At 32.0% G+C, this 15,720-nt stretch overlaps 1 protein-coding gene across 9 annotated transcripts in view; it reads right to left on the bottom strand.

The window, feature by feature from the left end:
- Positions 1-271: 271 nt before the first annotated feature.
- NOX4 (NADPH oxidase 4) overlaps positions 272-15,720 on the bottom strand; it is a 189,392-nt gene continuing 173,943 nt past the window's right edge. For 7 of the 9 annotated variants that reach the window (XM_081281667.1, XM_081281669.1, XM_081281675.1 and 4 more), the window contains 3 exons: positions 13,705-13,773; positions 12,083-12,183; positions 272-2,622 (listed from right to left, as the gene is read on the bottom strand). In XM_081281667.1, coding sequence (XP_081137793.1) covers positions 2,502-2,622; positions 12,083-12,183; positions 13,705-13,773 — 291 coding nt within the window. In that variant the 3' untranslated portion in view covers positions 272-2,501. Of the gene's footprint in view, positions 2,623-9,253; positions 9,432-12,082; positions 12,290-13,704; positions 13,774-15,720 lie in introns of those variants that run through there. The other 2 variants (XM_081281668.1, XM_081281670.1) reach the window with 2 other exon arrangements.

Raw genomic sequence — 15,720 nt, 5'->3', positions numbered from 1 at the left:
CTAAACATTGTTTTTGTAGTCCCAAATGTTATATGCAATGTATTGTGTGGCACAATATTTATTTTGAATTAAGTTCTCAAAAATTAAGAATTACCAATCTTAACTTTAACTTCAGAAACTTTAGCCCCAGTGTGAGAAGTCATTTGTCCTAGTCACACCACTAGCCTGTGACACTGATAATCCCAATTCCTGAGGCTAACAGGCTAATGTGCACTCAAATGCTAATTCCTGAGGAACAGATTGCTTCTGAAACATGGAAAATTTGTGAACAAATGTTACAGCTTTATTGTTGCAAAGGTAAGGTGAGCTTATAGAAATTCCAAGGACATCATTTCAATTTTATTGTGTGTTGCCATTAAAATTAGTGATAGAAGACTTGTACTACAACAATTCCCTATAGGAAGAGTTCTTCAAAGCAAAATGAAGATATCATATGTGCTTTAAATTCATTCTTATAAACAGAAACAAAATTTAACTGTTGAACATTAATATTTAAACATCTACTAGAATTTAGAAGAGGCATGGAGTTTCATTTAGCATAGAAAACCTGGTCTGAAATACCACCTTTCTTTTAAAAAATATTACTGTATTACCAAAATTAAATGCCCTAATGAAAGCACAAAAATACATTATGATCAGTAAAGTCAGTATTGCACATAAAGATTGCATAAACTCATTTCTTTTTACTAATTCTTTCTGTTACATGTTTTCATGAAAATTCTTTTTAATCTAGAAAGTTTTGCTAAGATGTACTAGTTATTAATTACGCTTTCAGATGTAAATTTGCAGGAGCATTGCACATTTTTTAATCACTTTCTGACTCACCTTCTTTCTGCAGAAGGGAGAAGAAAAAAATCCAGGCAAATGAAGAACAGCATTGAATGGTTTAGCATGCTCGATTGCTATTGTTGAATCATAGCCAAAAAAAAAAAAACAGCATCTAGTATATTGTGTTATTTGCAAGATTTTAATAAAGATCAGACAAGTGAATTGCTGATTTCAGAAATTTGTTCTATTTGATGATAATTCATAGATGTCTACTGAACAAAAGTCACTAAATTGTATGAATGCCTGAATTCTTAGGGTAGTAAAGAGGATTTTTCCTCTAAGGCAAGAATATAACTGCCTGGCATTACAAACTGATGGAATCATACAGCATAGTCCCAACAGTAATTTTAATCCTAAGAATTTATGACATCACCCAGTGCAACAATACCACTCTTAATTCTAAACTGAAATTTCAATAACTAGTGAGGTACATCTACTTTTGTAGAAAGTAAAACAGCAGGTCCCTGTTTAGGAATGTGACTACAATTTAACTGTTTCCATCATAAACCAACATGTATACACACCTATAATCCAGCTACTCTAGAGACTGAGGCAGGGGGATGGCAAGTTCAAGGCCAGTCTGGGCAATTTAGTGAGACCCTGTCTCAAAATAAAAATTAAAAAAGGTCTGAGGATGTAGCTTAATGCCCCTGGGTTCAATCCTAGTACTGGGAGTGGATGTTGGGGTTAGCAATGTGTGACAAAAGAGATGAAACTTATATTTCAGTGCCTGCTACCAAATATAGTACTCTTTGATCTCAGAGTACAAATCAGACAAAGTACTTTGAGCTAAAACCTTAGACAAACTATATCTGGGGGTGAGGGGAGTGAAAAAAATAGCAGGGGCTAAAACAATGAAAAAGGAAAAAAGTTATTAGCATATATGTCCCTTTAAAATTATAGTAATGATATTTTCATTACTATGTAGTAGTAATAGATTAAGTAAATGGGAGATGAAAAGAACTTATTGAATCATTGTGTCTAATGATAGTAAAGAACGACAGATTTCACTAGACAGAGGACAAGGAAGAGAGAAAAACATAAAAAATAGATGATATATCAACATCTGCAGAAGGTTCAGTTAACATGCTGTGTACAGATACAAAGAGAGGTATTAGCATCAGTGGTGAAGAAGATTGGATACTGACACAAAGTACCAGTATCAACCAGAATCATATGCTGCATTTTCAAACATCAAATATATTTGCCTGGAGCCTCTCCAAATTAAAGCTACTCTGTTATATGCAATGTAGGAAATGTAATCTGTGTTTCAACGAATTTTTAATTTTTTTCAATCTTGTATTTGTTCAACCAAAAACAATTTAAAGAGGACCACAGCTAACAGCTTCAGAGTAAGTGAGTTCAGCTCTTCACCAGGGAGTTCCCAAATTTGCCATAAAGATTACCAGTGTGCATCTAATAGTGTTCTTGTAATTTGAACATTGAAAAGTGAATCACCACTTCAGATATTCCTCAGGTCTTTGGTTTCCAGATTAAACATGTGATGTGACCTGTCATGCTGCCACATTCTCTGCATTTTCATTTTAAATAATCATAAATAAGAAAAGCTTGCTACTCTTTGGCATAACACAACTGGTCGATTCAGTTGAGCTTCCAAGTCTTGGGAATTGCACTCATTCCTTCTTTAGAGTCCTGGTTCACCACATAGGGTTTTAGCTAAAAGATTCTTTATTGTATTCAAATCTTGTTCCATAGGCATTGTTCTGGTTACTTAATTTATGAAGAGTCTTGGAAATTGAACTGGGTCCACAACAGAAAACACCAACTGTTTTCCTGGGAAGAAAGTGAAATAAAGGAAAAATCAGGTGCAAAATCAGGCCAAACAGGACAAGAAGTATGGATTTAATGTATTAATAAAGTTAACTTGTTATTTTGCATGGGGGAAAGAAGTTTCCAATGACTTTCAAATGTAAATATGTACCAGAAAAATATTTATTCACCTCATTTTTTTTCATACCAGAATTCAGGAAAATTTTTTAAATGTAACTATGAGCACCGATTTCCTCTTGATCAGACATAGATGGAATAGTGTGCTTCAATTTGTTTATCACCTGCCACTAGTAAGTCCAAAACAATATTAAGAGAAAAAAATGATAGGTGTCAATTACTAAACACATTTGACCATGACAATTCTTTCATTAGACACTTGATATGCGTTTATGAAAATTTCTACGTGTATTTGAATGAGTAGTAATGAATAAGGTAAGAGTGAGAAAAGGCATTAAAAATTTGAAAGGATAATTTTAAGTGACAAATTAGTATCCACATGGAAATAAAATACATTTATCTGAACACATTTTCCTTTTTTATTTATGCAATGTAAGAACTGTGACAAATATCAAGCAGGTTTTTTACTCTGTACCATAAACTTTAATTAGTTAAATAACACATATGACTAACAAATAGACTAAATAGATCCCATGAAATGAATAGTATTGTAAATTTTTCTTCTTCCAAAGCTTATTAATTTGCATTGGCTTATTCCTAGGATATTAAAATAATTAACATCTTATATAATATCATGGACAAATATAGTTATCCTTATTATCTTAGAATAATTAGTGCTAGGAAAAAATGGGAAATTTATTTAAATAAATACTAAAACTTTATACTGAACACTGAAGAAAATATTATATAAAAACTTTTTACCTTAAGACAATCAAATAATTATGAAAATAGAATTTTTACTTTCAGTCACAATGGGTAAAAGAAGAATATATTTATCCTTTTGCATGAAGAAACTAGAAAAAGGATGGGATATGCTATATGGTAGAGCACTTGGTTAGCACATAGGAGGCCCTAGGTTCAATCCCTAGTACTGCAACAAAAATAAATAGATAGATAGATAGATGATAGATAGATAGATAGAAAACAAACAAAATAAACCTAGAAAATGAAAAAACAGAATATGTGAAGCAAGTATTTTCAGGTATCAGACAATAGGCAGCACAAAACTATGTTTCCTGAGGGCCTACAGGAGGAAAAATAGCTAACTAAGTTTAGCAATCCCCTCTTCTTATTGCCTAGGGGCAATCTATAGGCTGCAGCACAGACAGGGGAAACTCCAGCAGTCTCACTGAGCTAAACAAAGAATGAAGTTCATGGAGGTCAAAACAGCTAGAAACTCACTACATTAGACAAAGGGGAATGAAGGGAAGGGAGAGTAGCTAGGACAAGGAAACACAGTGGAATGAATCTAACATAATTTTCCTATGTACATATATGAATACATATATATGAATACACCACCATTGTGTATATCCACAAGAGTGGTGTCTTATTAAGAATAAGATATTCCTTGCTTGTATAATTATATCAAAATGGATTCTACCATATGTATAACTAAGAAGAACCAATAAAATTTAAAACAAAAAACAAAAAAAAATCCAACAGCAAGAATCTGTGCAGCTGCATGTGGAAGGAAAGAAAGATCCATAGAAAGAAGGTCCAGTGTGCTGTGGAGGACTATATTCAAGTCTTAGGCTGAATAGTATCTACTCATATTTGAAAGGAGACTATGTAAATTCAGTTACAGAACTACCAAGAATCAATAGGCAAAACAATTCTCAGAGTTTACACGGGATTGTGAATAATTTGTTTAACCACAAGCAGAATGCAAAGATCTATAATGCATGGACAATGGCCAGTATTCTCATAAAGGTGTCACCTTATTTGCAAGGGGCACTAGGAATGCTGGTAAAATTAGGATTAGATTAAAGGTTACTCCAGACTTGTGCTAATGAATCTTAAAAGCAAGTCTCAAACTAAACTCAAGTAACATAACTGCATGCTAGAATAAGTCCAATACAACTGAAAGAACTAAATCAAAATCAGCCATCTGATATTTAAACCTCAAAATTGAGTTCAACTCCTTGTGAAACGAACAACCCAGGAATTCTAAAACAAACAAACAAAAATACGAACTAGAGTTAGAAGAGTTACAGACTTATTTTTTTTCTCTCTCTCTCTCAAACCCAGTTTTTGAAGACTAATGGCAGTACCTCAGAATGTCACTATATTTGCAGATAGGACCTTTAAGGAATTAAGTTAAAATAAGACTGTAGGGCTGTAGATGTAGCTAAGTAGTTGAATACTTGCCTGACATGTACAAAGCCCTCAGTTTAATCCCAAGGACCACCAGGAAGAGAAACAGAGAGAGAGAGAGATAGAGAGAGAGAGAGAGAGAGAGAGAGAGAGAGAGAGAGAGAGAGGTCTAACCTATCTTGTATCCTTATAAACAGAGAAAATTTAAACACATACCATGATTATGCATGCATAGAGAAAAAGTCATATAAAGAGGCAGCTAAAGGACAGTCATCTGTAAGGCAAGGAGGGAGTCCTTGGAGGAAGCCAACTATGTTGACACCTTGACCTTGAACTTCCAGCCCTCAGAACTCTAAAGAAAATATCTGTTGTTAATCCAACCAATTAATGGTATCTTCTTATGGTAATGCTAGACAACTATTGCAAGGAAGAAGATCATTCACTAGGAACAGGCCCAGAATAACAGAAATTACAGAATTATCAGAATTATCATATTGAAACCATGATGATATGAGCATTTCACATGTTCAGAGAGAAATGTCAACATGACTAGAAGAAAAATGAAAAATATTTTTGGAGATCTAAAATAGAAAATCTAGAAATAATATGTAATTTACAATAAATAATGGGGATGGGGTTAACAGAATAATAGGAATTACAGAAGAAAAGATGAGTAAATTTTGAAATACAGCATTAGAATCTATCCAAATTGAATTGTACAGAGAACAAAGACAAAACAAAACAAAACAAAACAAAACAAACAAAAAAACCTGTTTTAACATAATGTCTAGGGCACCTCAACAGGAGAGAAGACAAGGGAGAAGGAAAAAAGTATTTAAAGAAACAATTACCAATTCTATTCTCAAATTTGATGAAAACAAATCTATAAATCCAAGGATCTCATGAATCCTTAAGGAGAATAAGGGCGAAGAAAAGCATAATAAGTCAACTTTAATAAAATGCTGAAAATCAGTGGCAAAGAGAAGAGCTTCAGAGTATCAAAAAGGAAGAAAAAGACATACTACAAATTATAAACAGAAGATGAAAAATGAGAATGACTGTGCGTTTCTTGTCACAAACTGTGCACATCAAAAGACAATGAAATGACAACTTCAAAGTGCTGAAAGACAAAGCAAAATGCCAACAATTTTATATCAGGCAAATTATGTACTAAACAAAAATGTCTTTCAATTACAGCAATGTCAAAATATGCGATGAAATAATGGTAGTACACAAAGGAGCAAAATATTATTTCAAGAGGATTTAGATAGCTAATGATGTATACTATACACCTAGGTCAATGTTTCTCTAATTCTACTTCATTAGAATCCCCTTTAGGCCTTCATAGAACATAGCTTCTCATCCCAAAAGCTTCCCATGCAGATCTTGTCAGGGGGCTCAAGAATTTGTTTTTCTCAGTTGATGGTGGATCAAGGAATGTAGTTTGGGGACCAATGGCCTAAAGAAGTTAAAAAGGAAGAAATATAGAGGTGTTGCTAATATGTAAATACTGGACAGAATAATGAAATCATAAAAAAATATGAAATTCACCTAAAGGAAGATAGAAAAAGACAAGAAATAAAAAACAAACAAATGAGACAGTATAAAGTAATGGGAAACTGCTAGATTTAAACCCAACCATAGTTTATTAAATTAAATGCAAATAATCTAAATCCTACTTATTAAAATATACCAATATAGACAAATCCAAAACTGACAGATCTGCAAAGATAGATAGATCCAGAATCATATATAATTATTTCCATGGTCCTCTCACAGTAATGTATAGAAGAAGTAGACAGAAAATTTTTAACTATATTAAAAATGTCAGTATCACCATTTCAATCAACAATTGAAACTACCTGATATTTTACAATGTTCCAACCAACAAGATGAAATACAAATTCTTTTCAAGGGCACATGAAATGTTCACCAAAATGGACCACATTCCAGGAAATAAAATGGGTCTCAATAAATTTTAAGGGACTAAAATCATAATTATTATATATTTAGATGAATTCCCAATTGAACTAGAAATCAAAAATTAAATGATATATGGCAAATCTCTACACATTTGGAAATTAAAGAAAATATTTTTAAATAACCTATGGACAAAATATAAAAGTCACAATAAAAATTACAAATATTTAGAACTGGATGAAAATAAAAAAAAAAAAACAATTTATGAGAAGTATCCAAAGTGGTGTTTAGAGGAAAATTTGAAGTAGTACAGGAAAATTTATAGTTGTAAATACTTGTATTAGAAAGGAAAAGCCTGAAACCAATTATATTAATTTCCTCGATTTCCCACTCTTTGGCATATATACAAAATATTTAAAATTAGTATACTACAGTGACATAGCCACATCAATGTTTATAGCAGTACAATTCACAATGGCCAGCTATGGAACAAACCTAGGTGCCCTTTCACAGATGAGTGGATAAAGACAATGTGATATATATACACAACAGAGTACTACTTAGCCATAAAGAAAGATGACATTTGTTTGTAAATGAATTAAACTGGAGATTATCCTAAGTAAAAAAAGGCAGACCCCAAAAGTCAAAGATTGAATGTTTTCTCTGTTATGTAGAAGCTAATCCAAATAAGTTGGGTGAAGTTTAAAAAAAAATAGAAGAAAGATCAGTGGACTAGATTAAGGGGATTCAAGGAGAGAGAGGAAGGATGGGATAAGAAAAGAATATCGGAATGAATCTGACCTAACTTTCCTATATGAATATCTCTTACAATGAGAGCTAATTCACTCTATAGAGTTTATTGACTCCTCATATTACAGATACAGAGTTTTGAGTGACTTGATCCAAGGATACAGGAGCAAATGTGAGAGAACTTCTAGGTATGCTTAATTTATATTGTTTTGAAAAAACCATGAGGCCACAAAAGAGGACATAGTCTTAAACATTTTTCCCAAAGTTAATCCTTTTTCCCTTTGCTTAATCCAACAGCTTATAATATGTTATACATTTTATTATAAATAATAGAAGATCAACTTGGAGTTAGATACATAATATTTTCACAGGTTATTCAATACTAAGGAGTTTACAAAGTAATACTCAGAATATCTCTTTATGCTTTTAAAAATGAGTTATTAATACTTTACCACATTAAGCATCTTACTGTAACATATGAACATATGTAACATAAATGGGAGTTTCTTTCAACATGGCACCTGCTATCCCACATTCCAAAACAGACATGGTAAAATAAGACTGCCAAGATTATTTGGGGTAAGCCAAAGTCTGAACTCTGACTCATTAACCATAGCTTCTGATAAATCATTACATTTTTGTGTCCCAGGTGCATTTGTAAACTAATGATGAAATCAATATGATTTTAAAAGCTCCTTCACTTTCCATGGTCATTTAATGCCATCACACAATTCATTTTCTGAATTAAAAAAAAAAAAAAAAGCCCAAACAGAAAGGAACTCCTCTCTTATACACATGGAAGGTAAATTGTTCAAGCATTTTGTTTGGGATAGTGCAATATCTAAAATGAGCAAACTTTTGAACCAGAAATCCTATCTCAAATATTGTAACCAACCTACTATAATACTCTCATGAGGAAGTCTATACAAAGATAATCACTTTAGCAATTTGTAACAATGAAGAACTAGAGGTAACATAAATTCCCATCATTAGGAGAGTAATGTTATATTGTCCATATCCTAAACCATTGTGAGGTAATGTTACATGGAAGTTATCCATGATCAATATGTGTGTGCCACTAAAAAGCTGAAGATTTATATACTGTATATTTATTCAATTTTTATTAAAAATAAAGTTTACATTTTAAAGTATATGCACATATATACATTTAAAATATGTATGTGCATTTAAATAAATATGTATATATGTATATAAGTGTATATAAACATGCATATATGTGTACTATGTATTTCTACATTCGTATGCTTTTTAAAGCTCTTGTAAGAATACATTGCAAAGAATTACTCTTTATTACCTCTGGGTCCATAGTGTTTAATTTAAATCTGTATTCTACATAGTACACTGGACAAATGCTTACTAGTTTAATAATCACTTCCTACAAATTAAAAATAATTGCCCAACATACAGTGTTTTTAAAATTTAATTTTGATGCCTCTTATCCCTGTTAGTATGTTCTTTCAGCAATTTACATATATGAGATATATGAAATATAATCTTCTATTTATACAGAGCCTTTTGTCCAATTAATGAACTCTTAAGAGATTGATCCATTCTTTTCTAAGTATGCTATGCAAAAATCCTTGAAAAAATAACCACTTTCAGGTGCCTGCCCCAGAGCTCAAACACAAAGTGAAGAGCTGTACAAAATGTCAACAGTAGATGGTGCACATTTACTCTTAAACAAGCCCTGCTGTTTCAAGAAAAATAATAAACCACCAAATAAAAATAAAGACTGCTTCAAAACATGAAAGGCATAACAAATAAGAATTCTTACAAATTAACGAAAGAAACCAATAATCCCAACCTAATTTCCTGTAAATTTTATCCTCTCTTGTCTTGGGCTTCAGCTGTAGAAATGAATAAAAGAAAATGTTGATGTTTTCAACAATATACTATGAAAACTATAAAAGAATGTTCAGAGGTTCATTAAAGAGGAACGTTTGTGGTTCACAGTAAGTGTTAGATGAGTATAAGATAATTACACCTCAGGGGGGAGATCCCAGGAAAGGAACATAGCAAAAATGAGGCCAACATATATTTTTCTGTATTCACCTTTACAAGGAGCATGAATATTGCAAAGCATCTCTGCTTTGTAAATAATGCTTTTCACTTCATCCCCAAAATTACTTCATCAAGGAAACAGAAGTGCTACAGAAATGATGTCAAACATAGATACAACCTGAACCACATGGTTGACTTTAATTCTTTTAAAATTATTCTTCTAAGGCTGTATTTCATAATTTCTAAAACTAAATCTCTGAGGGTGGAATCGGATCATCTTGAGTCAGTGGTCCTTTCAATAAATAATATTCATCCAAGAATTGGTAAATTAAGGGGGCCTCTTTAAAACTTTTCAATAAATTGGCCCATGCATTTATATCCAACTATCATTTTGATGTTTATTAAAATATATTTTAAAATTATGAGTTGTGCCTGGTCTTATGGTACATGCCTATAATCTCAGCTACTAGGGAGGCTGAGGAAGTAAGACCAGAAGTTCCAGATCAGCCTGGGCAATTTTGCAAGACTCCATTTCAAATAAAACTTCTAAAAGGGACAGGGATGAAGCTCAAGGGTAGAATGGTTGCCAAGCATAAGTGAAGCCCTAAGTTCAATTCCTAGCAGCAGTGAAGGAAAAGAGGAGAAGAAAAGAGATTATTATGAACTGTTTGGCTACATTTACACATTGGATAATGAAATTTAATGACATTTTAGTCTACTATGTATTATGTATGATGGTTTCATAAGATTATAATAGAAATATAATAATCCCTATCACCTAGTGACGTCAGAGCTGTCATGTCATAGCACAATGAGTTACTTCTGTGTTTGTGGTGATGCTGGTATAAACTTGATGTATTGCCAGTTGTATTAAAGTGTGGTATATACAATTATGCACAGTATATAATACTTGATAATAACAACTATGTTATTGGCTTATGGATTTACTGTACTATACTTTTTATTATTATTTTGGAGTGTACTACTAAGAAAAAAGTACAATAAAACAGTATGCTGGGGGTTGGGGATGTGGCTCAAGCAGTAGTGCACTCGCCTGGCACTGGGTTCGATCCCCAGCACCACATAAAACTAAAGATGTTGTGTCCACCGAAAACTAAAAAATAAATATTAAAAAAATTCTCTCTCTCTTAAAAAAAAATCACAGTATGCTGCATTACAACAGTAGCAGCCTCACAAATCTGTTTTTTGTGATTCTTGATCACATCATTTTGGGTGTGATTTAATCTAACATTGTTCTGTTCATCATGGCTCTGGGGCAAATAGATTTATTGTAAATAGATAGATAGAAATACAAAGAGAAGTATACTATATGAATATATACCAATAGGCCAGGTATGCATTAGACTATACCATCTTGATTTATTTACACACACTCTGATGTGATGTGTGTGATGTTTGCACAATGATGAAATTGCCTAATGATACACTTCTCAGAAAATGTCTATGTTAAACAATAGAACATACTAATAATTATAATGATTACTCAAAGTCAGAAGAAAAAATTAACACTGGATGGATCTTATTTTCACATGATATTTTAAAAGTGAAACTTTCAATATCCATGCATTATTGTTGCAGGAGTAGTTTCAGCAGTAAATATGTGATTAATCCAAATGTAAAAATATGTTGAATTTCAGTACATTTCTGTGAGTTAATAGAATAGAAATACAAGTTCAAAGGGGAAAATTATATAAAAATTTCCAATTGCTAATTAAGAACTTGATTGCATATCACTCTAATAAATGAGGTTGTTATCAGGTATTTATTATATTTATATTCTAGTGGATATGTTTAAAGGGATTAATTTAATTGTAACATATCAATATCTGCATTTTGTTAGAAACTATATTATTTGAAACCATTTAAATTTATAATGCAACTGTTTAAATGTAAGCCTCAAAAGGTGTGAGTTGGCATATAATTTTCAAAATCCTTTCCCTTAATGCTAAGATGCTTGATAGAATCATAGTTTCCAAGAAGAAAAATTAGGCATGGAAATACTTCTAGTTTAGAGTCTTCATATTACTCAGAAAGCTGGGTTTTTTTAATCATTCACTTTTATTATAAAGTACAAAAATTTAATTTTTAAGAGCATTCATTGTGAGATTTATTGGTGAAATTCCCTTGTTAGCCAACATGATTTTTAAAAACTTTCCCCATGCTTATCAGATATATGCTGTGGGTATAAACACTCATTTTAATATGAGTGTACACATATTTAAAAGTATGTAGAAGGGTCTAGTTCAAAAAATTCCTTTATTGACTGTTTCTAAGTCAAAATGTAATTATTTGACATTACTGATATAGAGTTATTCCTGCATTGCTTCCTCCTCTGATTCTAACAGAGTATTTAAATTGTTATAAATTGTAAACTTATTGCTGAGTCATTTTTAAATACTTCATGAAATGGTTTTGGAATATTTTGATGTAATCACTAGCCACATGTCAAATTTTTTTGAGATATAGTAGCACTTACCCCCTGTTACATTTTGCTATTTCATCAAATATAAGTTTCCACCGAGGACGTCCAATAAAAAGTCTTGAATTCAGTGCTTGATATTTGTCTCCAATTATCTTCTGCCAAAAAAGAAGCACTATATTTTAAATGATCTTCAGATGTGAGTAAATGACTCTGTTTTCTTACATCAGCTCTGCTGGTGCTCTCTATCTTCCTACTAAATTGCTGTGATATGAAGAATATAAGTATCATATGGAAACCTATTAAGCACAATCATTTCATAGTATCATTTCCTTCAAAATCCATTATCTCCATGAATGCCATTTTTACATGTGATTTATTTTCCTAGACTTCAGTTAGCTGCTTCGTTTTAAAAAAAAAAAAAAACAACACACACAGATAAAATAAAGAATGCATTTTAATTGCTCACTCACTCTCAAAAAGGCTCAGCATCTAAACTTCACTGAATGTCTGCCCATAAATACGCTACTCACATTTGATTCATTATGAGTAAATTACTACCAATTGTCATCATGCATTTGGGGAAATATTCTTAGCCAAAATAGCCTAAGACAGCAGAGCTACAAATCTTGGCTCTATCAACAAATGATAGTAATGGGCTAGTTTCTGTAATTAAAGAAATATTGGATCTGAATAGATAGTGAAGAGTCAGAGTGAAGTGAGAAGCCAGGAGAAAGTGTCTGAGTTCCAGGCAGACAAACTAAGCACAAAGTATAAATTTGCTTTGTATCTTAAATAATTATGACATGAGGAAAAAATGATGCTGACTTGCTTCATATGTATGATAAAATGAAATACTTTTACATATCAAGTACAGTAGAAATCTGATTAGAACAGTTTTGAGGTAACTGACAAGCCTTCATATTTTTATTCAAAATATTGTGAAAATGTATGATAGAAAATACTGTAATAAAAATCTGGGAAAGCATTTCCAAGATTTATCACCCCATGTAGCTGTTCAATGTCATCTCTAAATAATAGTTCCTTTATCTGAAAAACAGGAAAATAGCTACTTCCCAAACCTCTTAGGATTACAAAAGATAATATAAGGAAAATTCTTAGCATGGTGTCCACATTGTAAATAAGCAATGCATGATAGCTATTTTATTCTATTTTTTAGTTTTCCTTGGAATGAACTATGTCTAATTTGTATGAGCTCATAATAATTCTCCACATAAACATCCCCTCTACGAATACAAAAACAAAAACAAAACCTCAAGGCTATTCATTTTTTGCCCAGTCTCCAGAGATAGTGAATATGAAGCAATATTGAAGTGGGGAGAGATGGAATCAACAGGTCTGCTCTAGCCTGCTGTGAGTAGGGTGAGTGAAAGGCAAAAGGGCTGATTTCAAGGACAGGCCATGAGTTTCCTGGATGTATTTCAAATAAATTATTTCTTAATTTATCCATGAATTTACTCCTTAAGAATATAATTTTCATTGAAGAAAAGACAATACTGATATGGGATATACATGTTAGGAAAAGCAAAACAAAAGAAGTTTCTCTAGGAAACTTCTGCTCAAGCCACCTGCAGAAGTTTTCATCCAACACAGTTCCTACAGTAAATCTTCAACTATCAAGAGACTTGTTTAATTAACAATAACATCCAACCACATACCTGTATCCCATCTGTTTGACTGAGGTACAGCTGGATGTTGACATAGTCAGGTCTGTTCTCTTGCCAAAACTGAGACATAAAAATGAATAGACTTATTAAACTTCCTCACATACATTCAGATTTTCTTCTATTATAATATATGTGAGTCTATGACTTAACATATAACTTGGTTATCACTGCAAATATTTATAAGAAAATGATAGGTAGATATGTACGTAGAAGGATAGGAGACAGATTCTTACATTCACAAACCCTCCTGCCCTACTGGTAATAATTAGGTTTGATGAAGGTGGTGGAAAGAAATAATTCTTTAGCTTTACGGATACAGAAACTACTATGTTAAATATAATATTCATAATCCCCTAAATACTTTTTAATTATTTCTTAATTTATCCATGAATTTACTCCTGAAGAATATAATTTTCATTGAAGAAAAGGCAATACCGATATGGGATATACATGTTAGGAAAAGCAAAACAAAAATTTTTTAAAAGACATTTTTTTCTTATTATTATTTTTTTAAACTATTTAGCACTGTATTTCCATTTATAAAATATATATGAAGCAAAAAATATACCTGCAAAAAGAAGTAGTCTGGAAAAAATGAGAACCATCAATTTCCCATTTCCCTCTTCCCACAGACTCTGGACCACCATTCTACTTTAAGTCACTATGAATTAAACTACTATATATGTACCTTCTTGTAAAAATGGAATTGAAAAATATTTGCCCTTTTGTGTCTGGCTAACTTCACTTAGTCTTCAAGGTCCATCCATTCTGTAGCATTGTGGCAGGGTTTCCTTCCTTTTAAATGCTAAATAATACTCCATTGTATGCATTCCCCATTCTCTTTGTCCATTCATTAGTCAATGGACACTTGGGTTGTTTTCATCTTTCAGCTATTGTGAATAATGCTTTATGAACATTCATGTACAAGTATCGGGTGAATTCCCTGCTTTCTACTCTTCTCAGTATATTTACAGAATCCATCCATATCTATCTATCTATTTCTTTACACAAATTTCAAAAGCCTTCTATTATCTATCTTTCCCCAGAAAAGCACATACACCATCTTTCCAATCGCCTCTCCTACATTCTTGTTCTTGCTTCATGCACACAGACCTCCTTTCTTCCTCCATCACATCAAGCATTCTATTGCATCAGTGCTCTTACCTATGCAGTTACACTCCTCTGCCTCAAATTTGCTCCTCCTCGTACTACACAAGATACATGACTAGTGTGCTTGTTCCCTCCACTCAGGTTTCTATGCAAGAGCATTTTGTTTTGTTAGGTGGGCATTCTCATTCTTGAACGCACAATATAAGTGAAGATGAAAAAACATGCCCTCTAATGATTATATATATATATATATATATATATATATATATATATATATATATACACACACACACACACACACACACCAGTATAATATATATAATACTGGTTTAGGGCATAGTTTTCTTAGTTAAGACTATTAACCCCACAAGATCAGAAACTTGGTTTTATTTTCTTATCTGACATATCTCCAGCTCCTAAAATAGTTCCTGACTCATGGTAAGTGATTAATAAATATTTTTTGAATGATAGCATGACTGACTAACTGAATGACTACATGCACAGAGACATGAGCAATAAAGTCCACTGCTATACTCATTATAAAACAGAAGTAAATACACAACATTAGGAAATTGTTAAATAAATGAGATAATTCCACACCATGAAATTTTCTACTGCAGTAAAAGAATGAGGTGGCTCTGTGTTTTATTAATATTAAAAAAATTGAAGACATACCAAGAACCAATAAAAAATCCCCAAAACCCCAATTTGAATAAAAATATAAAGAATATGAGACAACACTCATAAAATAACTGATTATATACATTGGGTAAGGAAAGTTTAGTGAAAGATTTTACTTTATCTGAATTGTTTGAAATATTTGCAGCAAAGACGCATATGTATATCACTTGTATAATTTGAATAAACATAGAAGAAACAATAGGTAATTAAAAATGT

Source organism: Spermophilus citellus (genome assembly GCF_964194105.1).
Source record: "Spermophilus citellus genome assembly, chromosome: 2".
NCBI lineage: Eukaryota > Metazoa > Chordata > Mammalia > Rodentia > Sciuridae > Spermophilus > Spermophilus citellus.
Note: the sequence above shows the minus strand (reverse complement) of the source record. Positions and strands in the feature narration are given on the sequence as shown.